General features: G+C 56.8%; 1 protein-coding gene across 3 annotated transcripts in view; it reads right to left on the reverse strand.

The window, feature by feature from the left end:
- Positions 1 to 894: 894 nt before the first annotated feature.
- The window catches only part of KCNK5 (potassium two pore domain channel subfamily K member 5), a 36,516-nt gene continuing 9,433 nt past the window's right edge, over positions 895 to 27,977 (reverse strand). The window contains exons 2-6 of one of the 3 annotated variants that reach the window (XM_027127147.1): positions 7,848 to 8,020; positions 7,483 to 7,594; positions 6,133 to 6,299; positions 5,653 to 5,821; positions 895 to 3,465 (exon numbers count right to left, since the gene is read on the reverse strand). In XM_027127147.1, coding sequence (XP_026982948.1) covers positions 2,600 to 3,465; positions 5,653 to 5,821; positions 6,133 to 6,299; positions 7,483 to 7,516 — 1,236 coding nt within the window. In that variant the 5' untranslated portion in view covers positions 7,517 to 7,594; positions 7,848 to 8,020 and the 3' untranslated portion in view covers positions 895 to 2,599. Of the gene's footprint in view, positions 3,466 to 5,652; positions 5,822 to 6,132; positions 6,300 to 7,482; positions 7,595 to 7,847; positions 8,021 to 10,274; positions 27,789 to 27,977 lie in introns of those variants that run through there. The other 2 variants (XM_027127148.1, XM_027127146.1) reach the window with 2 other exon arrangements.

Raw genomic sequence — 27,977 nt, forward strand, 5'->3', positions numbered from 1 at the left:
GTATCAAGTCATTACAGAACCCGTTGATATTTTAAACACATATGATCCTTTATAAACGCAGCCACACCCTCATGAAAAATGTGCTTCATTCCTGAAATCACAGAACTGTAAACTTTTCCCAGCAGACTGAAGATTTTAACCAATGTCCTGTGTGGTGTGGGAAGGGGACCCTGACACTGCTGTGGAAGAGGCCAATTTCTAAACCGTTGAGACCACAAAGTCTGACAAATCTTCCTGTTAAATGGATGCATATGGGCCCAGCTGAGCCTGTCCACTCTTCTTTCACGTCCTTTCCAGCCCACAGTGCCCACCCCTTGAGCTCAGAAGGCCTGATCTCCGGGGTCCTTCCCTGGCCCACCTTCCTGAACACAGAGGCCCTTTCAGGGGACGCCAGACGTGCCACAACAGAGCAGGTGATTGTTAGCTGGTCATGGGGGCTGCATGGGTTTGAACCCAGGCTCACCATCTATGGAGATCTTGCCTAAGTCACCTTTCTGTGCCCGTTTCCTCGCCTATAAAATGGGGATGTAATACCCACCTCACAGGGCTATTGCAAGATCAAATGAGTCCCTTCACATACTATTGAGCATAAAGCGTGTAGAACGGGGTCTGGCAGACTGGCGACATGAGCTGCTAGCCACGGTCCCCCCACTTCTCTCCCCTGTCCTCATTCCAACCTGTTAACTGTCACCTCCTCCAGGAAGCCCGCCCTGACCACATCTTACGTAGCCTGCCCCTTCTGCACCTCCCCACCTCTTTCATTTTCTTGTCCCTTCCAGACCACCCCAGTTCTCCCCTTGACTCTCAGGCTGTCCTCAGTCCTCCCAGACTGCCCCCCCCATCTCGCCCCCAGCCCCTCTCCCCCCACCCCGCAATAGCACGCATCAGACTGGCTTGTCCATCTCATGTTTTATTGTAAAAATGTTAAAATAAATTACATTTGACATCATTGCCAGTATGTACATACAGTGTGTGTGATTCCAGGACAGCCAGCAACACCCCAGCCAAGTGGGGTCAGGAAAACTAAGACGAGCTCGTTAAAACATTTCACAGAAAAACAGAAGGCTGCTCCTTCCCACCCTGATGCTGGGCCATCATACCCCTGGGTTACAGGCTAAGTGGGGATGGGTGGGGTTCTGGCCCTCTTTGGTCCTGCAGCATTGGGGAGGGGGTTGAGAGGCAGAGAGGGTGTCTGGATGGCACCTCCTGCCCAGCATCCGGTCGCCTGCGACCAATGCCCCTCCCCAACTCTGACACCATGACCTTAGCTGAGGTCACCGAGAAAGGCCCAACCGGGTTGGGGGATAGGAGGGTGAACATTGGACATCCCGATCCTTGGGACCCCACTCTTGCACCTTTTCTCCCCTCTGGCTCTGAAGCCAACGAGATAAAAAAAAAAAAACAGCAATTCATTTAAAAACTAACAAAACACAACATGCAGGGCAGAGTGGGCTGGCCCGAGGGTGCACCTCACGAAGAACCCAAGAACTCTGCCAGCCCCTCACCAGAAACAGTCCGTCTGCAGTTTCACATTATCTTTTGCTCCTCCCATGGCAAATCCTTTCTTTCTTACACAGACAGACGGACAGAGACACACACACACCAAACAGCAGCTGGAGGGAGGAGGCTGATTCACATATTTGGACATTCCCCACTTGTGAGCCAAGGGTGATCTGGGGAGCGGTGAGGTCACGGGACGGAAGGGTGGAGGCAGGTTCAGCCGGAGCTGAGCCCACTCCTGCAGCTCCCCCGCTGCCAGCTCCAGGAGCCCCAGCCTCTCTTTCTGCCACCACTTCCTGGGAGGCAGAAGCCCACGCCTGCCATTGCTTGGCCAAAGGGTGTCTGGGACGGGGAACCGGACTCTGGGCTGCGCTCCATCCCAGTAAGTCCACACGAGGGCTGAGATGCTGGGCCACACTTGGGACTTACTCTGAGTCCCCCGTAACGGGAGTGTTTCAGCACCTGCCTGTTAGCTCCCCTTCCCCAGATGGCCTCCTCCCTACTGAGGTCTGCAGTATGGGCGACAGCCAGGCGGATGAGGTGGGACTGGGGGACGGTTAAACACGTGCCCCAGGCGGGGCCCCACTACTGCTGAGGTGCTGAAGTGCCCAGCCCCCAACCCCACCAGGGTCTTAACACCACCCTCACCCTCTCTCTGAAATGCCTGGCTCAGTGCTGGGCGCACAGGAACCTGTTAATACTGGTGAACTCAAACGGCCAAGGCCCCCAACCTAAGAGAACCGTGAGACAGTCTTAACCGAATGACTGGGCAACGACCCACGCAGGTGCAGGCCTCCCTGGGATCAGTCCTGCCAGCCCACGTGTCCGTGAACCCCCAGATCCCCCAACTGTGCTCAGGACAGACGCCTCCCGCTGCCAGGGCGCCCGTTCCGCTGAGGAACAGAGGCCCTGTCCTGGGTGCACCGTGTCTGACCGGTAGCATCTAGCTGCAGGGGATGAAGGTGAGGAAGGCCCCTGGCCCCCTACTCCCAGTTCCAGGGCCACACCCCACCAGGGGCCAGGGTCCCAGCCATAGTAGGACACCCCAGGTTGAGGAGAAGAGAAGCCATGGAAGGTGGGGTGGGGAGCCGGCCCCACCTCACGTGCCTTTGGGGCAGTTTGCCTTGTTGTACTCGTTCATAAGCTGTTCGTAAGGCACGGAGAGCTCTGACTCAGTGCTGGTGAAGGTGGACTCATCCGACGAGGGGAACTCGCCCAGGTTCAGGGGCACCTCGGCCGTGGCCCCCTCCTGGGGCCTCTCCTCCCCAACCAGGTTGTCCTCCAGTGAGGACTTGGAGGTGTCCTCGTCCGAGAGGCCGGCCTCCTCGTTCACAAAGGTGATGCTGACGTTCTGGAAGATGAGCGGGTGGTAGTCCTGGGCGTCCCACGGCTCGCCCTCCTCGCTAATGCGGTCCAGCTGGTTAATGAGCACCTCAGAGGTCGGGGAGCCCTCCTCGGGGGGCCCCGCCCCGGCCTCCTCGCCGGGTGGCCGAGACACGTGGCCTTTGCTCCTCAGCGTCTGGGACACCTCTTCCAGGCTGGGCACACGGTTCTTGGAGTAGACCACCAAGGGGGCCAGGGAGGTGGGCAGGGCTGTCAGCCCATCCCCCTGGGGCCCCAGGCCCGGCCCTGGGACCCGCTCCCCACCCCCGCCCGTCTTCATTGCCTTCTTCCCGATCTGCTTGATGAGATCATTGTAAGTCTCCTCCTTTTTCGACAGAAAACTGAAGATGTTGATGTCCTTGGACGCCGCGCCCCCTGCCACCTGCAGGGCCTTCTTGGAGTGTGGGGAGCTCTCGAAGGACTCCTTCCGGCGCCGCCGCCGCTTCTTAATGGCCTTGTGCACCTCCACAAACATGCTCACCTTCCAGTTGACAAAGAGGGAGAGCCAGGCCAGCCCCAGGTAGATCCAGAGCTCCACGAAGTAGCGGTACAGGGCGTGGTAGTTGGCGCTGGGGTTCACACCTGAGGACGGGTCAGGAAGCCCAGAGGGTCAGGAAAGGGCCAGCAGGGACCCGGAAACACACAAAGGCCAAAAGCCGTGTCACCTGAAAGTGGACACCGCAAGAACACAGAACACCGACGTGGATGCACCAGGAAAGAAAGGAGGCCTGTGCTAGAAGCCAGACACCCCATCGTCCTGAGAACCCCGGCTTGGTCACTCGTGTGCCTGTCCCAGACCCCTGCCTGAGCTTCCTCAACTACCGAAGGTCAGGAGAGTGTCTCCCTGGGGTGGGGGAGCTTCAAGGGGGAGGGGCTCTGGGGCAGCTGGGGATGGAGCCAGCACTCGGGTCAGGAGCTAAGCCATGAATGTCGGCCTTTCAATGATTCACCGACACTGACACTTGGCTGCTTTGTGTACTTTTTGGGTGTACGTGTTACAGTTCAGTTAAAACCTGGATAGAAATTAAGTGACAGGGCAGTTGGCATCCTCCTGCTGGGGATGGACTCACTAATTTAATATAAGTGAGGCTGACAGTTGGGCCTGGGATGTCCAAGAGCACGGGTCCTAGCAGGAAATATCCCGGACGGCGTTGATTCTCCTTCTGGTGACGTCTGGCCTGCCTCCTGACTTCCTGTATCTACCCTCGTCCTACTGGTTCCTCCTATGGCCTGGAGGGCTCTGCCCTCTCCACACCCCCACTTCCATGGCCAGGCTCCAGACACCTGCTCCAGGGAGCCCTCCCAGGTCACCCTGCACAGCTCTGGTCACTCCCCTACCCTCCAGGATCACGGAGATTTCACTTTACACCTCCAGGCATGTTGATCCATATTATTACGTATCCTGTGTCCCCCTTCCTGCCCTGAGACTGGGGAGAAACTTGGAAAAGGAACTGGAGGAAGGGGGCCACTTCCGGAGTAGGGCTCCCTTAGAGCAAGGGCGATAACCCCCTCATCAGACTGGAGGGAGTCTGAAGGCAGGGCTGTCTCCCTTGCAGCCAGGAGGTGCTGTCCATCTTGCTCAGGACTCCGGTCATACGCAGGTTATGATGACAACCGGGGCACACTAATATAGCCGGGCCCTACCCACTGCACTCGTGAATAGCAACTCATTTGATTGTCCAGAACCCTGTGAGCTATGCACCGTTACTTTTTTTTTTTAACCAATTTTACAGATGGGGAAACTGAGGCAGTGGTTTGGTGTCTTGCTGGAGCTGAGAAAGTATGATTAAACACCCTTCTGTGCTTCCCTGATACGAAGGGTCCTCCTTAGCCTGCTCTGGGCCCCAACAGCTAGACAATGGCAGGGTCATGCCTCCGTCTAAATTTATCTCTCAAGACAGCAGGCTCAGATCTGCCAGGGTCAGTGGAGTGTTCAGGCCTCTCTTTCCTGCTTCTCCCACCCACTCAGCTGCCCCCTCCCAGCATTCCGAGTCTCCCCTTACAATGGGGCAGGAGGGTAGTGACCTGTCCCTGGCCCTAGGAAGGGGGAGGGGAGAGATCAGAGGTCCTGGGGCAGAGGTGAAGGTCAGCTGGGCAGGGCAGCAGGCACTGAGGGAGCAGCCACTGGGCCAGTGCAGCCAAACGGGGTGTCAGGAAGATTAAGAACCAAGATGCTGTGCAGGCCACAGGCACAAGGACATGAGTGGCTGGAGCCGACAGACAAAGGGGCCAAAGAATCTTATCGCCCGCCCGTGTGGATTAAGTAGGGGAGGAGTGGGAGGGAGGGAGGGTCCGGGCCGAGGGAGCAGGGCAGCTTGGGGGAAGGCCTCTCTGGTCTTTAAGCTGCCAGTGGCAAGAGCAAAGTTTCTGGTCTCTGAGCCAAGCATCCAGCACAGCCCCCTCAGCGCCTGGGAAGGATGGGAGGAGGCAGCTGTGACATGGACCCTGCAGGCAGAAGGCTCTACCTCCAGCCCCCAGTGCACCTAAGCACCTAAGCTCAGGAGACGGGGGAGAAGAGAGGAAGAGACCAGACGCCAAACACGAACAGAGAAGAAGGAGGGAAAAGCCATGTTCCAAGAAAGAGAAATAGAAAACGTCTGCAATTACTCTGTGCCTTGGTTTCCTCTTGCAACTGGCAGGATCCCACTGGGTGGAGGCCCAGGACACTGGACGCCTACCAGGGCCCCCAGTAAAGGTCAACTGAATTGAAATTGGAGGAGAAGCAGAGAAAGACAGGGTGGGGAGGCAGAGGCAAGGGGCAGGACTCACCGGCCACGAAGTCGCCGAAACCGATGGTGGAGATGGTGATGAAGGAGTAGTAGAGGCCCTCGATGTAGTCCCACTCCTCTGTCACCATGAACACGAAGGGTGGGATCACCAGGTGGACCAGCACGCCCCACAGGATGAAGATGGCCGTGCACGTGATCTGCGCCTTGCGCTGAGGGGGACGGGTAGGGAGACCAAGTCAGACGGCGGTGGAGACCGGGGGGAGCCCAGCAGAGCACCCAGAGGGCCGAGGAGGCAGCCAGAGGTGAGGCCAGTTGGGCACCAGGCCTGGGAGGCTCACTGCCCAGGGGCGGGGGCTGGTGCTGATGCTCCCAGCCTCCCCCAGGAGGGCAGCGGGCTCTGAAACTGCTCCCTTGCCACCTGTCCTGACACTTCTGTCCAATTCTTAGATCCTTCCCACCCCCCCCATCACCTGCCAGGGTCCCCCCCATCTCTGCCCAGGACCTAGGGGTGGGGACATACCAGGCTCACGCCTCTCTTGGTGAGGAACTGGCCCAGCCTCTTGGCACGTCCCCCGAAGAACTTGCCCAGGGCACTGATCCATGTCAGACAGAGCGGCACCCCAAAGAGACCATAGAAGACACAGAAGAGGCGCCCGGCGGGGGTCTTGGGGGCCACGTTGCCATAGCCTGAGGAAAAAGAAGAGAGTGAGGCCGACAGAGCCACGGCGGGGGTGATGGACCCAGACTCGGAGTGGCACCTGCCTCCGCTGCCCCCGCCACACAGCCAGCCCGAGGAAAGCCCATCCCCTAAGGTCACTTGACACTGATTAATATCAATGCTTCAGAAATGGAATTTCCCTTGACCATGCTAGGATCAGGATCATTTATAGCAATTATGACGGTATGGGCTATGTCTCCTCCGTCAGACTGGGAGCTCTCTGAAGGCGGACTAAGCCTCCACCATCAGCAAGTCCTCCACGAGTCCGTGTGGCACCCTTGCATGAGCTACAAGGCACAAGTTAGTAGTTTCTCTGCGTAGACACCCCAGAAGCACTGTGGTAGACGGTCTCCAAAGACGGCGATTCTTAATTCCGTCCCTTCTTCTGCTCACATCCAGCTGGCCTCTAATTCCCCTCCCTCTGAATCTGGGCTTTAGTGACCTGTTCGTGGCATGTGGCAGAAGGGACCCTGAGTCAGTTAAGTCCTTATCAGAAGCCTTGTTGCTTCTCCCCTTGATCTCCTGAAATGCTCACTTTGGGGAGTCTCCCTCTTGAAACCCAGCTGCCATACTGTGAGATGCCCAATCATCCCCAGCTAAGCTCCCAGCAACAGCCGGCATCAACTACCAAACATGCGAAGGAAGAAGCCATCTTGGACTTCCAGCCAACTGGGCTTTTGTGGATGACCACGGCCCCAGCCACTCCAACTACCACGGCATCAGAGACCTCAAGCAAGAACCAACCAGCCAAACCCCATCAACTCACAGAATGGCCGACAATAATGATAAATTGTGTTTTAAGCCACTAACTTCTGAGGTGGTTGGTGATGCAGTCATAGATGACCAGAACAGACACCCAGACTGGCGAATAAGCACGGGGTGCATTTGTGCAGTGAGCAACCTGCTCGAACTCTGGCTGTCAAGCTGTGTTGTTTCTACTCCAAAGGCCAGGTCAGGACTTCTAGAAAACAGTCTCCTAAGCATGGCCAGTCACCAAGGACTTACTAAATCTCCAGGGACGTGTCAGAAGGACAAAGTGCAGCTGGCCTGATCTTAACCTTGACAAGGCCATGTGACCAGAGCTGGACTCTTACAAGATCCTGGAGAGCTCGGACGGGGAAGTAGGTATCCTGAAGGTCCCAGAAGACTTACCGATGGTGGTAATGACCGTGGCTGCAAAAATCATTGCGTTGGGCCAGTTCCAGTTGTTGAAGGTCTGGTTCCCTGTGATGGCCACACCCTGTCCTGCAGCATCAGATACTATCTAAAAAGAGAGACACAATGAAGGTCAGAGAAGAGGTCAGCACTTTATAAACTTCCTTATAAGCATTCTTATTTAATCATCACAATAACAAAGTGACAGTTACTGTCTCCAATTTAGGGGTGGTGAAACATTTTATAGAGGATCAGAGAGGTTAAGTGATTTGCCCAAGGTCACACAGCTGGTAAGAATATGAACCCTGGCAATCCGGCTCCAAAGTGCCTTCTCTCACTGAGCCAGTGCTTCTCAAACTTACTAGAATCACCTGGAGGACTTCTTAAGTACAGCCTGCTGGGCCCCACCTCCAGAGGTTGATTCAGTAGGGCTGGGAGGGAGTCAGAGAATGTGCATTTCTAACAAGGTTCCAGGTGATGCTGATGTTGTGGTCCCGGGACCACAGTTTGAGAACTGCAGCAGACTCTTCTGCCTCTGAAAGAAGGCAGATGTGATGCAGACAAACAAGAGGACCTCCGGAAAAGCATTCTACTGCAGGGTTGGCCTGGGAGGGACCGCCCCCCACACCCGACATGCCTTTCACCCCCACTGTCAGGACACCTGCTAAGGTCAGCTCGGTAAGCTCTTGGGTCTGTCCTCCAAGGGCGGACATATCAGCTGGCCTCCTTTCTCCCATGCCTGGGACTCTGTCCTCTCCCCCCTACAAGCTCCCCCTTCCCTCCCTTCTCTGGATCCCTTTCTCTCTGCCCTGAGCAACTTCAAGGTTTGGGCCAGGACACGTCATCAGAAGGTGGTATGTACTTTTCAGGGTGACAAATTCATGCTATGAGTCCCCACGGAGCTCCCGGCAACTATGGGTGGCAGCAGGTGAGAGGTCACCTGGGGAAGTGCACTGGGAGGCCCCCAGAGAGGCCTTCCTTATCTGTTCCAGGAACACAGGCAGCTGCCAAACCTGCTCACCGCCCAGGCCCTGCCTGTACCCCATCCTCCTGTGCTACCTCCCTTCACCCACACCCACCACTGGCAGGACCCGGACCTCAGAAGGCGGCTCCCGAGGAGGGGCCAGGATCCACTCTCAATTTGGGGTCCTGCCCCTGCCCCCTAGGAGAGCCCCAGGATGGACCAGCTAAGAAACCAGAAACTCGCCAAATTGCCTCTAAAAATCAAGCCTAGGACCGAGAAAAGACAGAGGAGTGAAGGATGGAAGCAGGAGGGAGATGGAAAAACCGGAGTTCTCCCTGCAGCACGACTGAAGTTTGGTGAGAAAAGAGGGAAGGGTGGGTTGTCCTGAAGGAATGTGCAGTTTGCAGCAGCAGGCCTGTGTAAACGGATCTGCAGACTTTGTAAGGAATTTTCCATGATGACGTGCTCATCTGACAGGCCGTCAAACCACAGGGCTCACCGCCCTGCCTCCCCCTGCTATTTCCTGAGCATCTCTCTGCAAAGTGGGAAGTGGGGACGGCTGCCTTCACCTGCCCTCAGAGAGCGGCCACCAAGCCGGCCAGGCCACTTCCACGCAAAAGCACCAGGACGTTCAGATACGAAGAGGCCAACAGGTCTATCCTGTTGGAGGTCCACCCAAAAGGTTTTCCAAACCATGAAATCCACGTTCGAAACAGGAGAATGAAAAGTCCCAGGGCCCTGGATGTTAATGTTAAACAGATGGCAGGGAAAGCAGAACTACTCGGCTCCCTTTGGCCGCAGCCTTTGTTATCTCAGATATCCATCTTCGGGGGGGGGGTGCATGGGGGGCGGTGAGTGCAGCATTGTCAGGAAGCACAGCCCAAGACGGATGACAACTGACCAGGAAATCATGGGCCTGGGGCACCACCCCTGGTCATCCCCATGGAATCCCGGAGGAACAGGAAAGATGTCAGAAGGCAAGTTGCCCCCCGCCACCCTACCCCCGCCTTCTCATACGAACGAAAAGGGTGGATTCTAGAAACTCAAACCTGAACTCTTGCTGACTCTTCTTTGGAGACAGCAGAACGTTTGGCATATTCACAGAGGAAGTGGTGGGCACTGGAAGCTACTAGCACAGGTTCACCAGAGCAAGTCATGCTCAGCTAAGTGCATCTCCCACTCCAGAGAGGCTGCAAAGCCTTGAAGTTCAGTGGAATGCAGTCAGTCTGGATAGCAACAAGGCAACTGAACAGATGGGCTTAAAGATATTCACGTGGACAAGACAGAGAAATGTAGGGAGGAACTGGGGTTAATCCGGGTCCACGTAAAGGCAGATAAACAACCCCAAGAAGTACTGATCATTATCTGCCTGGCCTGAGGTCTCCATTAAGCCAAAGGCCAGGCCTCTTCAGTCTTTCAATCTACAACACAGTAAGGACAAAGATGGCTGACCAGCTTAATCTGCAAAGGATGCAACACTGGGACAAGGCTGGCATGGGAAGATAGCACACTGCAATGGCAGTTTGGGACTCAAAATCATCTGGACTGGAAAAATGGGCCCAAAATCATCTGGACTGGAAAAATGGGCCCAAAATCATCTGGACTGGAAAAATGGGCCCAAAATCATCTGGACTGGAAAAATGGGCCCAAACTAACAAGATATGGCTGTCTTTTAAATTTTTCATGTCTTACACTTTGGGTTAGAAGGCACGGACCCATACAGGGTTGAAAGGGAAAGTCCTTGGGTTTCAGCTGACCACAAACCAACAAATACTGGTATGGCTGCCAAAAGAAAAGCAAATACAATCTCAGGCAGTGTCAATACCTTATCTCTTCAGGGCTGGGAGGCAACGAGCCCATTGTCCTCTGCAGGTGAGGCCACATGGGGCGGCACTCTGTTCCATTCTTGGGTGTCGGACTTCATGATATGTTAACCAGTGGGCCAAGGTGCCAGAGGGAACGGGGGTGGCTGTTTTGGATAACGAGCTACCTCAGAACGGATTGCCCTTGGCAGTCATCCATTTCCGATCATGGAAAGTGTTTAGACCCAGGGAGACCAGCACACATCAGCGATGGTGAAGGTGTGACTGGAACAGGGGTTCTCAACTGGGGTGGTAGCACCCTCTGGAAGTATTTGGAAATGCTGCCTGAGTATGTGCCTTGTATGTGCCGGGCACTGGTCCGGGCACCAGGGGGAGAGCAGTGAAGGGACGAAATCCCTGTCCTCCCACACATCTACTCTAGTGGATGCTGGGGGTGCTCCTGACATGAGGCGAGCAGGGACCAGAGAGGTGAGATGCCCTGCCACCCACAGGACAGCCCCACACGCCACGTCCACGCTGCCCCCACTGAGATAACACTGGATGGATTGCCAAAGGTGATCTGCGACTTGGGGGTCGCTTAGTAAGGGCGAAGGAGACAACAAACGTAAGAGCTGGCAAGACAGGGTAACTGAAGAGGGCATTATGGCTGGGAGCTTTGCAGTAGAAAAGCTGGCTTCCTGCTCTTCACCCCACCAGTGGTGTGTCCTTTGGGGCACAGCCCTCAGACCCAGCCTCTGCCCTGGGTTATCAGGGAGCCACAGCCCCATGTGCTGTCCCCTGACCTCCATTATCTCTCCATGGTCACCCGGGGGGGGCAGACAAAGGGGACATTCTGAAGGGCCCTAAGCCCCCCAAGGCCAGAAGCACCACTCACCCTGACAACAGGCCAGTGGCGGAAGTTATGTCCACTGGTCAGGTCAGGCGACTGTGGCTGAGAGGTTAACTGGCAGAACTGGGCCAGGTTCTAGACTGTCTCTTGCAAGTCAGCCCGGCTCCCCACCTCTCTCCCTTCGCTGCTCTCCCTGTCCCTGGACGCCCCCAGCACCCCCGTTGTTGCCTTCTCTCTGCCCACGGGTCCCAAGCAGCTGGCCTGGGAATCAGCCTGGCTCCATCCCAATGCTGGGGAGACAGGCAGGATTTCAGTGCCGCTGTGCGTCAGACGCCTCTTGTTGGGGCTTTTCTATATGTTCCCTGACGGGCTCTTCCTGCGATTCTGCCAGGCATCACTTGACAGAGGAGGAAAGCTAGGCTTGGGGAGCAGAGGTCCGGATGTGAACTTGGGCTGCCTGCTCCCTGCTCCCACCGCGTGTTGCTGTGGCTTCAGTCGGAACAGCTCACTGGTTACGGTCAGGGTCCCACTGGCCGGTGGAGAGGTCCCCCAGAAGAGAGGGGCTCGACCCAGGACTGAGGCCATCCCTGGGTGAGGGGGAGCCACTGGACACAGCATCCCGTCCCCCGGGGTTAGGGAAACAGCTTTCTCAGGAGACGGCCCCTGTTCACTCACAGGATTCTTTAACTTGGCTTCCAAATTCACACAAGACAATATCTTCATTTTCCACATATCCCTAGAGAGTGATGGGAGAGGGGGATGCCGCACACAGCCCAGGCCCGGCTCTGGTTTGAGGATGGAATAGAGCTCTCCTCCCCGCCCGTCACCCTCGTAATAAAGCGGCTGTGATTTACTGAGAGGTGAAGCACTTTAGGTGCCTTCAGCTCATCTTTAAGGAGGAAAGAATCCTGCTGGGAAGACACCATCATCTTCTCCATTTTGCAAACGAGGACTTAAGGCTGAGAAGTTAAGAAAGTAGCCTAAGGTCGGGATGCTAGAAGCAAGGAAGCCAGGAGTAGAGCCTGCCTCATCTGGGCCCTGGCCGCTGGTACCCGACCCTTGTCCCACACAGGCCACAGGAAGGAGGCCAGTGCATACCTCCACCCCTTCGCACCACCTGGAAGAACAGTGCCCTAAAACCAGCCCATCCACTCAGACCTGAGCCCTCCGGGAGGAGACATTCCCGCCCCTGCCTGTGGCTCAGGCAACGTGCTGCCCCAGACGCCACCCTCCCAGAATCTCGCTGTCCATGCAATCTGGGTTCCCCACGGCGCCTCATCCCCCAGGGGTCCGGGGTTTCCTGTGCAGAGGCAGTGCCAGGCCTCCCCATCCTGGAGATTCATTCTGCAGAGTTGCAGGGAGGGCACATCCCGTACCTGGTGCCCACCTGCAGACACGGGCAGCGGGGCTGAGGTCGGGCCTTTGCCTTCATCAGGCCAGTGGGGAAAACAAGTCCAGGTGGTAGCCTGCCTGCGGACAGCAGCTAGGGGCACCCACAGGGCCGCCGCCCTGCCTGCCTCCAGCTCCCGCGGCAGACCTCACGCTCAGGTCGCAGGGGCCCCTTCCTGCCCTGTGGGATCGGCCTCCAGGATGCCCTGGATGCCAGCCTGCACTGGATCTGCGCTGCGTCAAGGTACAAGCGGACGCCCCTCACCATCCTGGGCTGCATCCATCCCTAATCCATTCCGCCTCCGCTCACTTGGTCCCTCCGGCCTGGAAGGGGAATGAGACTAATGTCATGTGTGCACGGTGCCTGGCGGAGTAGGAAGAACCTTTAATGTCCCTCTCACCTGGCCCTCCCAGCCACCTTGGGAGGTGGGCAGGGCATGGTGGATTCCTCCTCCTTTCATAGATGAGAGCTCCTATTTGAATAGCAGCTGATATCTGAGCACTATTTTATGACAGGCACAATCACAGCACTTTAAATCACTCGGCTTGTTGAGTCTTTATAATCTTGTAATGTAGGTACTCTCACCTCCATTTACAGCTGAGGAAAATGAGGCACAGAGGCTAACTAAGTAACTTGCTAGGCAGTGGTGGAGCCGGAGCGTGAACCCAGGCAGTCTGGCTCGTAACCCCTGTGCTGTCCACAGCTGGGGAGAGGGGACAGGGGGTGCAGGGTGGGTTTCTCAGCTACAGAAGTGAAGCCGGGTCTCTAGAACACAACCAGGCAAACGCAAGGGAAACATCCATGGGAATGCAGAGACCACCCCCCAGAAGGTAAGCTCCATGAGGGCAGGACTTTTATCTGCGGTATCCCCAGAGCCGAGGACACTGCCTGGCACATAGTAGGTGCTCAACAAACATTTGTTAAAGGAGTAAACAAACTTGAATGAATGAGGATACCTTCTCTGACCTCGACTGACTCACCCTCTCACGTCCTTCCTTCAACACCTTCCTAGCATTATTCTGCAGGTGGATTTAATAAATTAATCAGCAACAAGGGGCAGGGCTTTATCCAGCAAGAGGGCGGGAAGCACAGTCAGACCCCTGTAAGAGTGTGGCTGGCGGGGTCAGGGGGTGAATGCAGGGCATCCAACGTGTCGGGGGGGGGAGGGAAGGGTGGGGTCAGCAGGCTGCAAGAACAGAGGGCAGGGGGGCTGAAGGTCCTGGGGGTCGGGGGCTGGGAAGGGGTGAGGTGAGGGAGGCAAACAAAAGCCCCCCATCCAAGAGGGCAGAGCGGCTGGCAGTGGGGCTGGGAGAGTCCCTGGGGTGACTGGAGGGACTGTCCTTCCTGCAGGAAGGGGAGGCCTGCCCCCTCCGGAAACTCTCCTAGGGGGCTGTGGACGTGTGGAGAACAGGGAAAGGAACAAAAGGGGGGCGACAGGCCTCTCTCTCGAACCAGACCTGGCCCTGTCCTGGGAGAAGATAATGGAAACGTGGGGCTGCCCTGGGCGTGACCTGGGCGGGCGGCAGTCCTCTCTCAAATGCTGGCACCGAGCCTCTGGGTAAATGACGGCCTATCAGCCTTAGTTCCTCCATCTGCCAAAAAGAGCACCTTCCCCAAACACGAAAAGCACCTAGGACACTGGAAGCGCTGAATGAACGCACCTGCAGTCAGTGTCATGACGAAACCAGACCCAGTGGTGACCCGACACCCCGGGGGGAAGACCGCTTGTCCCCAAAGGTAAATCAAAGGTCGAGGGGTTTACTTCTCTGCACCTGCAGGACAAGCCTGGGTGAGAACAGGGACACCGAGGCTAGCAGGTAGGTGCCCTGGGCCCCCGGACAGCGAGTCGGGGACCTGGGGGGTGGGGTGTGTGTGTTAAGGCTCCCCCTGAGTTGGCAGAGGCACACCCAGGATGTGCCACCCCATCCGTCAGAAGGCCCATCTCTCCGGACCTCTGCCCGCCAGAGGCTCCCCGCCACCCTGGCCGGTTTCCCGCACAGCCAAGCAAGGCAGGCCGGCTGCGGAGGGAGCAAGGCCACACGCTGGTCCTCACGCTGCGTTCCCCAGGTGAGGCCGAGGCCAGGCGTGGTGGCTTCTCTGAACCCCAGTCCTGAAGCCCCCGCCAAGCTGCCCCCAGCTTCACAAGGCAGCCGAATGCCCATCCGCCCCCTGCTCTGGGCTGGGCTCTTCCTTCCTGTGTGTCCACATCTGTCTGCACGTCCATCTGTTATCTAACAAAGAACCTCCTCAGGGTAGGGGGCCAAGGGAGCTGGGGGCGCTTCTGAACAGAACAGACCGAAGTGGAGATTAGTAGACCTAATGCAGGCACTTTTCAGCAAATATATTTAGAGTTTGGGCTCGTTCAGAACAATGTTTTTGACCTTTAACACCACGAACTGATGAACAGATAAAGGGGGCAGGGGAGGGCCCCAGATCCCATGTACTGGGGCTCCCTGCCGCAGTGTAAGGAGGGGGAATGGGCAGGCAGGGGGCTGGGGGTAGAGCTCACTCGTCCAGCTATTTGGCCAGCCCTCCCTCTGACCGTCTTTCGGGGACTGTTGGCAGACCCAAAGTACCTTGGCAAGAAGGGGAGCACCTGTTACCTCTCTTATCCCCAAGACGAATTAGAGGACTGAAGACTATTATCAGAGCCCTCAATTACCTTCACTCCTCTCACTCTCCCTCTCTCGCGCTGACTCAGCTTCTCAAACCTTCCTAAAGTGGGGGCGGGGGAGGGGCATCGGAATCGTTTCCAGATGCTAAACTGAGGCTCAGAGACCTCGGATACCACCGGGTCCCTGAGGCAGCCGCTCTCATTCCCAGCTGCCCAATGGAACCACCTGGGAGTTTAAATAAATACCATGCCTGGGCCTCGCTCGCAGCTACTCTGTGCAGTGGACCTGGGCGCCGAGTGGCTAACAAGCTCCACAGGTGATTCATCCCCTCACCGCTGCCTAAGTGGGGGTGATGGGTGTGGGTGCCGGGCTCAGCCTTCCAGCTCCCCATCCAGGAGGGAGGATGCGCGGGCAGGGAGAAGGCATCCTCGGTATTCCTCCCGCCCTCTCCCTGCAGCCCAGGTGTGGCTCGGAGGGCGGGCCCAGTTTATGAGCGGGGCACTGGCGAGGGCCCAGTGGTGCCACCCTGACACCTACACCAGCTGCAGGCCTGGCTCACCCGGGCCCTGTCTCTCCCAGGAGGGGAGCAGGTGTCTGCGGGTCAGGTGCAGGGACCTGGGGGCAGGGCCGCACCTCACCGCAGTTACGACCAGACCTGGGCTCTTGTAATGTGGACTTGGTAGACTTCTGATTTCCTTATCTGCATTTTCAGTTTTGCTCCAATGCCTACCCGGATATTTATAATGTTTTTAGCTGAATGAAGGAAAGACAACTTGTTGGAGCCCCGGCTGGTACACTAGGAAGTCAATGTACAGCCAGGAAGACCCCCGGTGCGGCTCACGTTGCTTACCGAGACCCTCCAGGAACCCTTGACTTCCGCCAACGTGACTTCTCTGTAAAATGAGGAGGTTGGCCTATGACTACAGGGGTCCCCCTGTCTGGGGACAATTCACATTTTCCTCTGCCTAGAACCACGACTTCAGGGCCCAGTTCAGCACCTCCCAAGCTCCAGGAAAATCCACAGCACATTCGAGAAAATACATTTTCATTCTCAGGACTCAGCTCACTGGCCACCAGCTCCAGCTCTTCCTGAGCCCCCGGCAAGCCGGGCTGCCTGAGTCGGAAGCGAGCCCTATTCCTCATTCCCTCCCAGATCCCACTGCAGGATGAGGAAGGCGCCTCACTTCGCCTTGGTCCCTAAAGTAACCTGCCTGGTGCTGGCCAGGCTGCCCTCCCTCAGCCCAGGGAGGAAGCAGCCAGCCGGAGGACGTGCCTGGTGTACAAAATACAATCCCCCCAACCCCAGAAACCCACACACCCTCATCAGGCAAGGTGGAAAGTGGTATCCCACCCTCCCCCTCAACGCACGCTCGAGGGGTCCCTACAGTACTGCTTCTTAACTTGGTTGCACGTGGAGATCACCCAGGGGGAGCCTGGGGAAATACTCATGCCTGGGTCCTACCCGCAGCGATTCAGACAGAAATGGCCTGGGGTGTGGACTGGGAACTAGGATGCTTAAAAGCTGCCCCAGGTGACTCTAATATTATGTACAGCCGATTTCAAAACCACTGCCCCAGACCCAAACTACCTTCACTCCTTGTTAGGGGGAAGGCCTAGTCCAGCCCCGCCCCAGGGGTCAGCACAGCAGCCATGGATGGATGACTGTCCTCCCATCCACCCTTGGGCTTCCCCTCCTGGGCCATCTCTCAGCAGCCTTTGCAGAGCTCAGAGGTGCTGCAAGCTCTCACGCTCACGGGGAAAGCCCGTGCCAGAGGTGAGCGCGTTTTCAGCAGAAACCTCTGGGTTTCCGACTTTCTCAGGCCCGGGAGCCCTGCTTGCACTCAGGAGGGACAATGAAAACAAGGCAGGTGACCCTGCCCCCATTGTTCTCAGGCTGGGACGGTAACACCCCCCCCTCCCCCGGGGCAGCTGGGCGCCCCTCCCATGAGAGCTGAGGCCAGCGCAGAGCAGTGCAGGGACTGGCTGCCCCCGCGGGTGGGCTGCGGGGGTTTGGCTAAAACAAACAGACAAGGGCTGGTGGGGCCTGAGCTCAGGATGGGACGCCAGCAAGCGTTCTCAGGCACCTGGAGGGCTAAGCTGATGAGTGAGACTGGAAATCCCTGTGTGTGCAGACCCAGGGGACCTCAAGGACCCAGTCCCGGTTCCACAGTCCTGCCTGAGAGCTGGCCCTGGGGAATAGGAAAGAGCCCCCTCCCACCCAAACACACACACCAGATAACCCCCTGGAGCCAGGTTCTGAAACTCCACCCCCTGCCTCATCTTCTGAAGCACTTGGGGCAGGGGGAACGTGCAGTGAGGCTTAAATGACAAGAGGGGCACCTTTCATCCACCTGCAGCTTCCCTACCCCCAATTCACAACCGCTGCCCTGCTCTGGGTGGTTGTGGCCCGGCCCATGGCCTTGTGCTAGTATCTCTTCCCTCTCTGGGATGCTGGGCCTGGATTCATGACCTGGCCCCACCTCCGCCCCCAGAATCCAGATCCTGGGAGTATCTGACATCTTTCTACTTTGACTGATGACAACAGACATCTTCCTACGAGTGGGTCAACAACTCGAGGGCAGGAAATTACTCAGCCAGGACACCTCAAACATGCCAGGTGTGCAGATTACCCCCGTCCTTCCCCATAGGGGTATGGGTCACTAGGGAGTGAGAGATCCATGCAGAGGATTCGGCTCCTGGCTTGCCCTTTCCAGGCAAGCCGGCAAACCTCTCTGGGTCCTGTTCAACTCCTCTGTAACAAGGCTGAGGAGGGCGAAGCCAGCATCTCCCTCCTCCTGGCCAAAACCCCATTCATCAGGCACCTTTCATACCTACCACTCCTCTGGCCCTAATTTCATCTGAGACTCAAGACCCTGTAGGCAAGGCAAGCAAAATGGATATTGTTATTCCCATTTTGTAACTGAGGAAACTGATCAGAGAGGGCTAGTGACACAGAAGAGCTCACACAGCAAGCTGATGACAAAGCACAGAGAAGAACCAGCCAGAAGCCCTCTGACTCTCAGTTGAGGGCCCTTTGCACCAAACAAGCAAGCCACCCATCCCCCTTCCTGGGGGGGGGCTCAGAAATGACAACCAAAGTGGATCAGGGAAGGTGAGTGACGGGAGACAGGCAGACACGGGCGACAGGTGATGGAGAGTTATAAAAGGGTGTGCAGTCACACCCGTGGACCTAATCCTGAGATGATTTGGGATGAGTGTATGCTTTGCTCCCCCCTCACCCAGAGATGCCTTAGGTTCACCCCAACCTGACAGTAGGGTGGAAGGAGCAAACACAGGAAGGCACCAGCCCCTCAAGGTTTCCAAAAACAGCCCTCAAGCAGGCCACAAAAGAGGTCGCAGGAACTGCTGACCTGCCGTCTCCCCGTCCTGGGCTGATGACCCGAAGGAGATTCATCAACAGCTCAGCAGCCCCACCCCGTCTGTGCCACCTTATGCTTCCCGTTCTCCAGAGCCCCCGCCCACACAGTAGCCTGGATGACACAAGCTGCTGATCCGCTGCAAAATCACACACGTCAAGTTGGGGACCCTCTGCAGGCAGCACGGGGGCAGAGCGGGGAAAGGCCTGGCCTTTGGAGCAGACACACGTGGGTTCAACTCCTGGCTCCATCGCCCACCAGCAGGTCCCCTGGGGCACGTCCTCTCACCATCTGAGCTTCTCCTTCCGTCTCGGGAAAGCGGGGGGACCGAGACTTCCTTGGGTTGGGGTGCAGATTATGTGAAAATGCACAGCTTGGGGCTGGGCATACAGGATGGGTGGAAAAGTAAACTGGGAAGAACAGGGCGGTGGGGAGGCCACCTCCATTCCGAGGGTTTGTGCCCGGGCACACACCTCCAGAGCTGTGAACACAGAGCTGGCCAGTTGTCACCTGCAATGGTGGTCCTGGCGACCACCACCTGGAAGATCAGGGCTTGGGACGGTACTTATCGCCCCATGACATTCTATCAGGTATCTGCTATCTGGCCTAGAGACTACGGGCTCTGAAGACAGAGATTTCACTCATCCCTCATTCCCAGAACAGAACCTGGCACCAGTAGGTACTCGATATTTGCCAAATGACGACTCAGTCTCCGAGATGTACGCCTTCCACAACCACACTTCCAGGGCATGAAGATGGGCGGAGATGGGTGCTGGTGCTGTATTTAACATGGGTTCTGGCTGGATGAGGTGGGCAGTCCTGGCAGGTGTGGCCACCCGGGGTGATGGCTTTGTGTTTCTCTGCCCAGTGCCTTTTCCTCACCTCACCCCACCCTACCTGTCTGCCAGGCCAGAGCCCCCAGAGGTCCTAGCCCTGGTGAGTCAGCTGCACGGCAGACTTTGGAACCATCAGGATTCCTGAGGAAGGAGGCCGGCAGGCGGTGAGAGGGGGTGCCCAGGATGGGTGTCAGGGTTGAGGGCCACACCCCGGGCCCCATGCATGCCGCTGCTTCGTGGCTTCTCCAGCAGAGGGGGAAAATGATGCTCTGTTCCATAAAGCTCTCCTGAGCCCTGGGAGCTGCCAGCCCTGTTCCTCTGGACACAGACGCCTCCCCTGGGCCCTCTTGCTGGGTTCCTGAGGACAAGGCTCTCCAGCAACTGACACCCCCAGATTCCCCCTCCACGGGATGAAAGCTGCCCGCAGCCTCACCACATTCATCCCATCCGGGTACACCCACGCCCTTGGGAGAAGGATGTGGCCAACACCCTCACCTCTTACCCAGCAGAGGACAGCACCCCAGACCACCGTCAAACTGTCTCCACCCAGGGGCCCAAAAGAGGGACCCCTCCATCTGCTCCTTCCCCTCTCCCTTCACCTGCGGCTGGCAGCTCCGGGTAATAAGTAACTGCCCATCCTTGAAGGCTAGGGTTCTGATGATAAGGGATTATTAAGTCTACCCATTTATTATAATTTGTTTAAGACGACCAGATGGTTAAACTGTAAATCTCTTCACTAATGGGGGAAAAAAAAAAAGAAAGAAAGAAAAAAAAGAAAAGAAAACAGGCCGGGGGATACTAGGCGCTGGCGTTAATCCCGCATGAGAGGTGGCAGCGGAGTCTCGTCATGCCTATGAAGTAACCCTCCAGGCCTGTTTATTACAAACCACCGCTTCCCCCCCAAACCTGGCCCTGCTGCCTCCAAGCATGACCCAACCCCCATGCCTCTCCACGAAGCCCCCTGCAGACCCTCCTGAGGGCCAACCACCTGTCACAAAACCCTTCCTTATTGTCTGCCTCTAACCTAAATCCCCCCGGCTGCAGTCCAAGCCCATTTCCTTTGGTTCAGTCTCCAGCTGGAGACGGACAACAGCTGGTCTCCGTCGTCTCTGGAATAAATTGTACAAGAAACGACCAGCGAAACGGCACAGGCATTTTGGGGTGGATGGTACTCTTTGCAGGGTGGGGAGCCTTCTGCCTCAATGGCAGATCAAATCCCAGATCAAATCTCACCGCTGGAAGACTGAGTCACAACTAGAGACAAGAGCAAAGACAGACCACGATGCTGACAACTTTGAACATCGCGAGGCCGGAGGCAAGGGGGGTTGTGCCCTAAAGTGCAGACTCCCCAAGCCCCAGACAGCCGGACACAGATCTCTCACCACACCAGCTGCACCAGGGGCTCCGGCCACCAAGGCCCCCACCTGGAGATCACAGGGATGAGATACAAAGGGGATCCCCAAATACAGTGGGAAAGGAACAGAGCCTGATCCATGCAACCGGTGCCCCCCACCCGCCTCCCCTGCCTTCGCTGCCACAAAAGCACAAAGGCACAGCCGCCTCAGCTTTTCCACCCTGCGGGGACAGTCCCCCACCCGCCTCCCATCCCCGGCTGACTGGGGCATAACCAGGGTGAAGCAACAGAGAGCTGTTTTGTGCTGAAGGTATGGAAAAGTACAGCGAGCCCTCCTCGCACAGAGAGGCTGGGCTGAGGTGAGGGGAGCTGGGGTGGGGGGTGGTTAGGAAAACCTCCCATCCTCCCACCTGGGGCCCAGGACCAGGGACAGGCTGGGCCACAGGAAATGGAAACTCTCCCGATGGCGCGTCAGGAAAGTCCTAACTCTGAGGCAGCCCCGTTGTGAAACACGGGAGGCAGAAAGGACCGGGACCAGGCCTTCAACACACACATTCTCTCGCTCCCCTTCAGCCGGGCTGCAACTTTACACAAGAGCATTTTCTAAAGCTGCTTAGTCCCCTAACACCCACCCAGGCTCTGGCAGCCCTCAACCTTCCTAGGAGCGCGCAGCAACATTTGACACCCACGCCTGCACAGCGTTAGCTATTCCTCAGCCCTGCAAGTCATGACCTCAGTTTCATTACTGATCAAACGGGAGTAATGCTGTCTCCCCACCAATTCACAGGGCCATGGGTCCGAAGGCTCAGCAGATGTGAACGTGAAGAGCGTGAAGTAGGTGCACCAGCAGAGCTAGAGATGCCCCTGACTTTGAACTTCTAGTTTCTAAACACCCACTGCCGTTGGGGGTAGGCTTTCCCCCAGCCTCCCGGTGCATTGTGCATGGACGGCGGAGGCTCAGAGACAGGAAAGCAAATGCCACCAGATTTCTAAGTCACGCAAGGGTCAGCAGGGGAGCGAGACCCGCTCCTCAAGTGGCTGCATCCTGCCCCCCTGCAGAACCCAGATTCCCACGAAACACTTTGAGCGGCAGCTGGAGTGGCCACTTCTCAGGCTTGTCTAGGGAGGTCCATTTGCCCTCGCGTCTGCTGAAGATGGCCACCTGGCCTGGGCTACTGTGGGCTAAACCAAAGATCGAGCAGTGGGCTTCCAGGATATGGCCTGCCCTCTGCCCCATGGGTTACCTCCCAGGAAGAGCAGGGGGACAAGAGGACAAGATGGGAACAGGGTTCCCTTCACCTTCCCTCCCACGTCGAGGCTCTGGGCATTCCCCTCTTTGGAGCCATTCCTGCCTGATACACATGCCACATCAGGCCAGATACCAGCCCCCAACACCCCTGTACAGATCTACCAACCTAAGTTAACCCAAGGAAAGATGCGACCAGGGTCCTGGGCAAGCTTTTCTCACGTTACGCAGCTCGAAGTCAGGTCGAGTGCTTCCTTAAGAATTTGCCGAGCACCGGCCCTGTGCCCCGATGTGGGCAAAATAAGGGAAGAGCAAGACACAGGCCCTGCCCAGGAGGGCCCTGGGTCTAACAAGAGACAGACAGGCAGATGGGAGGAGTTACAACGACAGAGGAAGACAGCACAAGAAACAGCAGACAAGGCAAGGAAGGCCAGGACTGTCCTTGCTCAATACACACTCATCTGAGCCTGACGGGACACAGCGGGCAGCGCAGTCAGCAGACCCTGGCCAACCCGCGCTTTCTGTGAACCAGACCGGTGGGGATGCTCACCTCAGAGGAGCCTGCAAGTTTCCCGGGGGGTGGGACGGGGCAACCCCCCCTTCAGGTTCTCGGCACATCACCCTCCCCACTCCAAGGCTGCCGGCCAGCTCTGACCTCATCCGCCCCAGAGCAGGATGGAATTTAACTAGGTACCAAGAGAAGCCATGTGCCCTCAGGAACCTCAACAGGTTCCATCAGCACTCTAGCACTGCCCAAGAGAACTCTCTGTGCTGCTGGGACACTATCTGAGCAGTCCCATGTGGCTACTGAGCCCCTGGACTGTGGCCAGTGTGATGGAGGAACTAAATTCAAACTTTATGAATTTTAATTAAAAATTAAACAGCCACAATAGTTAGTAATATCATGTTAAAATTAAATTAATTAGGGACCTGTGGGTGGTAATTACCATACTGATGCAGTCAAACACAACACATCCTACCTAGGCAGGGTCTGCCTTACCCTGGACCCCTGGATTCACCCAAGCCTTGGCCGTGGTCTGCAACATGCTCTGGGCTCTGAATTACACGCACGGTCCTGGGCTGTCCCAAATCTTTCCTGTGCTTGTGTCTTTTGTCAGTCTAAAAGGCAAGGAGGGCAAAGTCTTCTTGGGCCCCCACAGGAGTCGGAAGAGCTGGATAGACACAGAGGCTAAGACAATACTTGTCCGTGGGTCTCTGGAGGATCCCCTCCCTTGTAGGGGACCCTGAGCCCAACACTGGGGACAGCCCCTGGGACTCCCCCAGCTCTGCCAGGCCTCTCCTGGGGAACCACACTCTCTCCTTGGTGACCATCAGATCATGTCCAATCTCAAACTTCTTGGTCTGCAGACCGAAAGCCCACCTGGTTTCCCCAGTCTTTGAGACCCTTCCCCTCAAAAGTGTTCAACAGCACTGCTGCCCAGGAAGCCACCCCTCTGGCAGCTAAACTGAAAAATAACATGTTGTTTAGCAGTTTCAGAAGCGACACTAGTTTTCGGAGTATGCGCCGTTAGAACCATGTTTATTTGTGCTTTGTGTACTCGCACATTAAAAATAGCCAGTGTAAAAAAAAAAAGAAAAAAAAATAGCCAGTGTAGAAGTGGCTGACGCTATATGCATGCATCTTACCCTTTCAGAAAATTCGATTTCTTTGCTCTAAAAGCAATACAACAGCATTTCGGAAAACTAGGGAAGCAGAGAAAGAAAAGGCATAGATAACCCTGCTTCCCGCCTTCTGTTTTCACGTCGAGTTTCAATTATTCAACGCTAACGCAGCGCCATGCATGAAACTAGAGTCCCCCGCTGCCCTCACCCCCGTCTTCTTTTTGTCTCACTTGAAGTCTGGCTCATAGCTCAGCCCCCCCTGAGAACACCAAATCGAAGCCCTGGGAACCCACCCCTGCCCCAGGGCCCCAGCAGGTGCCCCTGCTGGTCTGTCTGAGGGTCTCCTATTCCACAGGCCAGAGCCTACCAGGTCACTCAATAAGCAGGGATCAACCTGTGTGCAGTGCAGTGGTGGCTGGGAGTGGAGTGTGTACACAGATGGAAACCGGCTTTGGCAAGCGAAAATTTTAAGACACGTACACAGTGACCCCAACACAGAGCTGGTGGAAGAGACGGGGGGTCTGGCCACAGGCAGCCCTCAGCCCTGGGGCATTCCAAAGAGAGAGGGCGTGCCAAGACTGAGACCTACGAACTCTGAAGCCCTGGCATCGTGGAGACAGAAACTTCCTAGAGCAGGACTCAAAAGTGTCCCCTCATGACTCAGAAGTTGCCTTGCCCCAGCCCTGGGGAGCCAGTCCTGGGTCCAGACAGGTGCACGCCCGGGGCAGGGGTGTGGGAGGGTAGGGGGGATGCTGACGCACCTCCCCAGGCAACCTATCGACCTGTCCCAACAGAGGGCAGAGCGTCCCCACTCATGTGCCCTGTGCACGTGACGGGCAGCAGGGTGGGGGGCCGTCCCAGAGTGCTTGCTGGGTTGGGGTAGAATCTGGCCAGGCATGGTCCCCATGGGAAGGGCCCGGGGCAGGAGTTTTCCAGATTGGAGGTGGGCGCTGGTAGTCCTGCCTTTGGGTTTTGGGGGCTGGTGGGACAGAGGCCAAAGGAGAGAGAGACACAGCTTCACGGTTGGGATGTTCATTAATCATTACCCTCGTACACAGTGTGAGGTTTGGGATCCAATGGGGCAGTCGAGGGCCTCATGGGAGGGGGAAGGAGTGCAGACAAGGCACAACCCCCAGTGCAATGTGCTCTGACGTGGGGGAGAAGGAGGTGCCCAGAGAATGATGGGGCTCAAAAGAAGGCCAACTCCAGGGTCAGGGGAGCCTTCCCTGGCGGCCCCAGCCTGTGGCAACGTTTCTACCTTGGAGCACACGAGTCCCCTACAACATGCTGCACCCCTATTTAATAATCCTTCATATACACCGCAGGGCCCGGCCCCAACCTCAAAGATAGGGATAATGTCTCATAATTCCCACAACCTTGAACCAGCACTGGGCATACAGCTGGCGCTAAGAGTCTAATTGGCCTTAGTGAACAAGTCCCTGGCGCAGAGAGGGGCAGTGACCTGGCCCAGTCACACAGCAAGTCAGCTGAGCCAGGCCCAGGACCTGGCTCTGTCTTGCAATCCCCAGTCCCTGGGCCACTCATCAGTAGATCTCAGGGCTGCGGCTGGAGTCTGGGGGATGGGGTGTTGAAAAGCTGATAGTCAGGACACCCTCCCTTTTCCTGCTCCCCGGGGGGTGCTGACAAGACATTACCGCATCAGCACGCTCTGCTCAGCCCACTCAGCACTATCCCTCAGCCAGAGGCAGCCCTTCCACCCGCTGCTCCAAAGGGGGCGGGATGCTGAGGAGGGGAGGGCACCCTTCCAAAGCCAACACTGTCAGGATGCATTCCTCGACCCGGGAGGCAAGAGTTTTATTTGAACAGGAGCTATGGGGAGGGGATGGGGCTGCCGCTCTTTCTCCTCCAGTGGGTCTGAACAGGTACCATCCTGTACCCGGGGGCATGGGAGGAGCAAGAACCTTGCATCAGACTCGAGGAGCACCCAAGCCAAAAATCAACATTCAAGTCCGTGAAGGGCCTGCCCCGGGGTCCTCAGCAGGCTGCAAAATGGCCAGTCTGTCCCCAGTCACGCAGGCAGATCTGAGCAGCGCTTACACCCCAGGAGAAAGGCAAGACGAAAGCTGTTTCCTCCCAAGGTGCAGACCGCAGCGCTGCTAGGGCTTAGCCCTGGGGAAGCCAAGTCAGGGACGTGTCGCAAGTGTGGGTTTAGCTGCTGGGGCGGTAGCAGGTAATGTGTGGACTCAGACAGGAACCCTATAGCCGAGAGGCAGACTAAACCGCACCTCACGACTCCAGGTCTTTGATTCTTTCTCGAGAGCTCGGTCTCCGGGTCCCCTGACCCACAAACCTTGCAGTGAAGGGTCAGAGCCTGACAGGTCCGTAAGGATGCCAGGGGAACAGGCTGGAGGGCAGGGATGGAGCTGATGGCCTCCGCCCTGAGCTGCGGCACCTACTTCGCTAACGCAGGTTTGTCCCGCTTTAAAACTTTTCACACTGAGAAGAGCAAACAAACCTATATATGGTCAATGCGGTCAGAACAGTGACCAGTGTCAGAACCCACAAAGGCTGAAGAGAGCAGTTCTCAGCGAGGGGTCAGTAAGCATGCACAGCCCGCTTCCGGGGAGCTGGAGCCAACAGGGCCCAAGGAGAAAACTCAGTCTCTAGGAGGGGCTGGTGGCCCAGCACAGGGGAAAGCTGATTTAGGACACCACGGGGTCTAAGTGGGGCAGGGCTCTGGCTCTGGACCCAGAAGGCCTGGGTCCAGGCCACTAACTAGCTGTGTGACCTTGAATAACTTATTCGCCTCAGTTGCCTTATCTGCGAAATGAGTTTCCACGTTGTCTATGGTCCCGCTGCTGGGAGTCCCCAGGGTGTGGGATGGCCCCCACCTGCCTTTCCTTCACCAGGTGCCAGCTGCAGTCACTGCTGTGGTCTGACTGCTGGAACACCTCCCTCCGCTCCACCTGCAGGGTGACTTATGTTATCAGTGGACATAGACCTGAGTTCTTGGTAAAAGTTGAAACGTGCTGGGAGTGTGCAGGGTTTCAGAATGCCTCCCCACCCTCAGGGCATGGCCTCCTGTCTGTAGCTGGGATCAAGGGTAGGGCACCAGACAGAGGCAAGACCACACAGGGAACAGAGTCCAAATCACTTGGGCTGCTGCAAGGACTTTGGCTCTGAGTCTGGGGGAGAAGCCACGGAGGGTTTTCTGAGTCAAGCGTTCCAATCTCACTCTATCAGGATCCCTGACTGCCGTGGCAGTAATTGACTACCTTTCACCTCCTGTGGCCTCTGCTTCCAGGAAGCCTTCCCTAACTGCCCCACTTAGCTCTACCTACTCCTTTATTGTACTTTCCCCGCCCTGGTGAGCACAGTTACCTTGGAAAAGTTACATAACCTCCCGAGGTCTAGGCCTTGGCTTCAGGGCTCTAAAGGGAGGCTAGTTAGCTAACCACTAAGCTCCCTTCAGCCTCCCATTTTATGATGTGCTGCCAGGAGCGGCACCCAGAGCCTGACCCTCCTCCCCCATCCCTGCCAGCCTCCAAGAAACCAGCCAACAACAGCTCCTTGGGCTCAGACACTTGGGGAGCAGGGTCCTGTGATGGGGAAACTCCCCGGGGAGACATCAGACTACTTCTGCCCCAGGCTCTGAAGGGCCTAGAAGAAATCCTTTTTTCTGAGCTTATGGTTGACGACAACTTCAACCTTTGCCTCTTATTTCAGAAAAACTCACTAGTGCGTAGGAAAGCTGGCACTCAAGGAAAGGGTGTGCTGGGGCAGTTTAGGAAATCAGGCCAGTTTAGTGTACGTGAAGTAAGCGCTCTGCACCCTAACACACATCAAGATTTTGATTTAAAGGCTGTTCAAAAGGGGATTCGAGGTGGGGTAACAAACTTGGCTTGGCGAAGAAAGGCTCTGGACCTAGGCAGGCACAGCTAGATTAACCCAAGGTTGGTTCTAGAGACGGTCTGTCCCAGCTTCTCACCAGGACTCAGCTTTCCCATATAGCGAAAGGGATGACATTTCACTGCCAGACCTCACAGAGGGCACAGGAAGGCACTTTAGGTGAGTAGGTCTGCAGAGCCCCATGGTAAGGCCAAGGGTGGGGATGTGAGGAGGGTGCAAAGCCTGGGTATCTGCATGCCCCTTAGAGGTCACCCAGGTGCTGCAGGCAACACTTCTGCTCCATCCCCTGGTGCCAACGTCCCTAGTCAGCTCTGCCCCAAGGGGTGCGCCATGGGGTAGAAAAGGCCTAATGCCTGTAGGCTGCAGTCATGCCCAAGGGCTATAGGAACACACCCTTCTCCCCTACAAACAGCCTGGCCTTCCCCCTGCTCCGCCCCCCCACCCCCCACCCCTCGTGCCCTCGTGGTTTCTGTGGTACGTGGTCTGAGGACATTCCCTGACAGGCAGGGACGGCTCATCCCCTTCACAGCTGGTCTCAAAACAGGCCTGGGCACATGGTATGTGC

Source organism: Aethalodelphis obliquidens, unplaced genomic scaffold (genome assembly GCF_003676395.1).
Source record: "Aethalodelphis obliquidens isolate GAN/ISIS:26980383/991018 unplaced genomic scaffold, ASM367639v1 scaffold31, whole genome shotgun sequence".
NCBI classification, from domain to species: domain Eukaryota; kingdom Metazoa; phylum Chordata; class Mammalia; order Artiodactyla; family Delphinidae; genus Aethalodelphis; species Aethalodelphis obliquidens.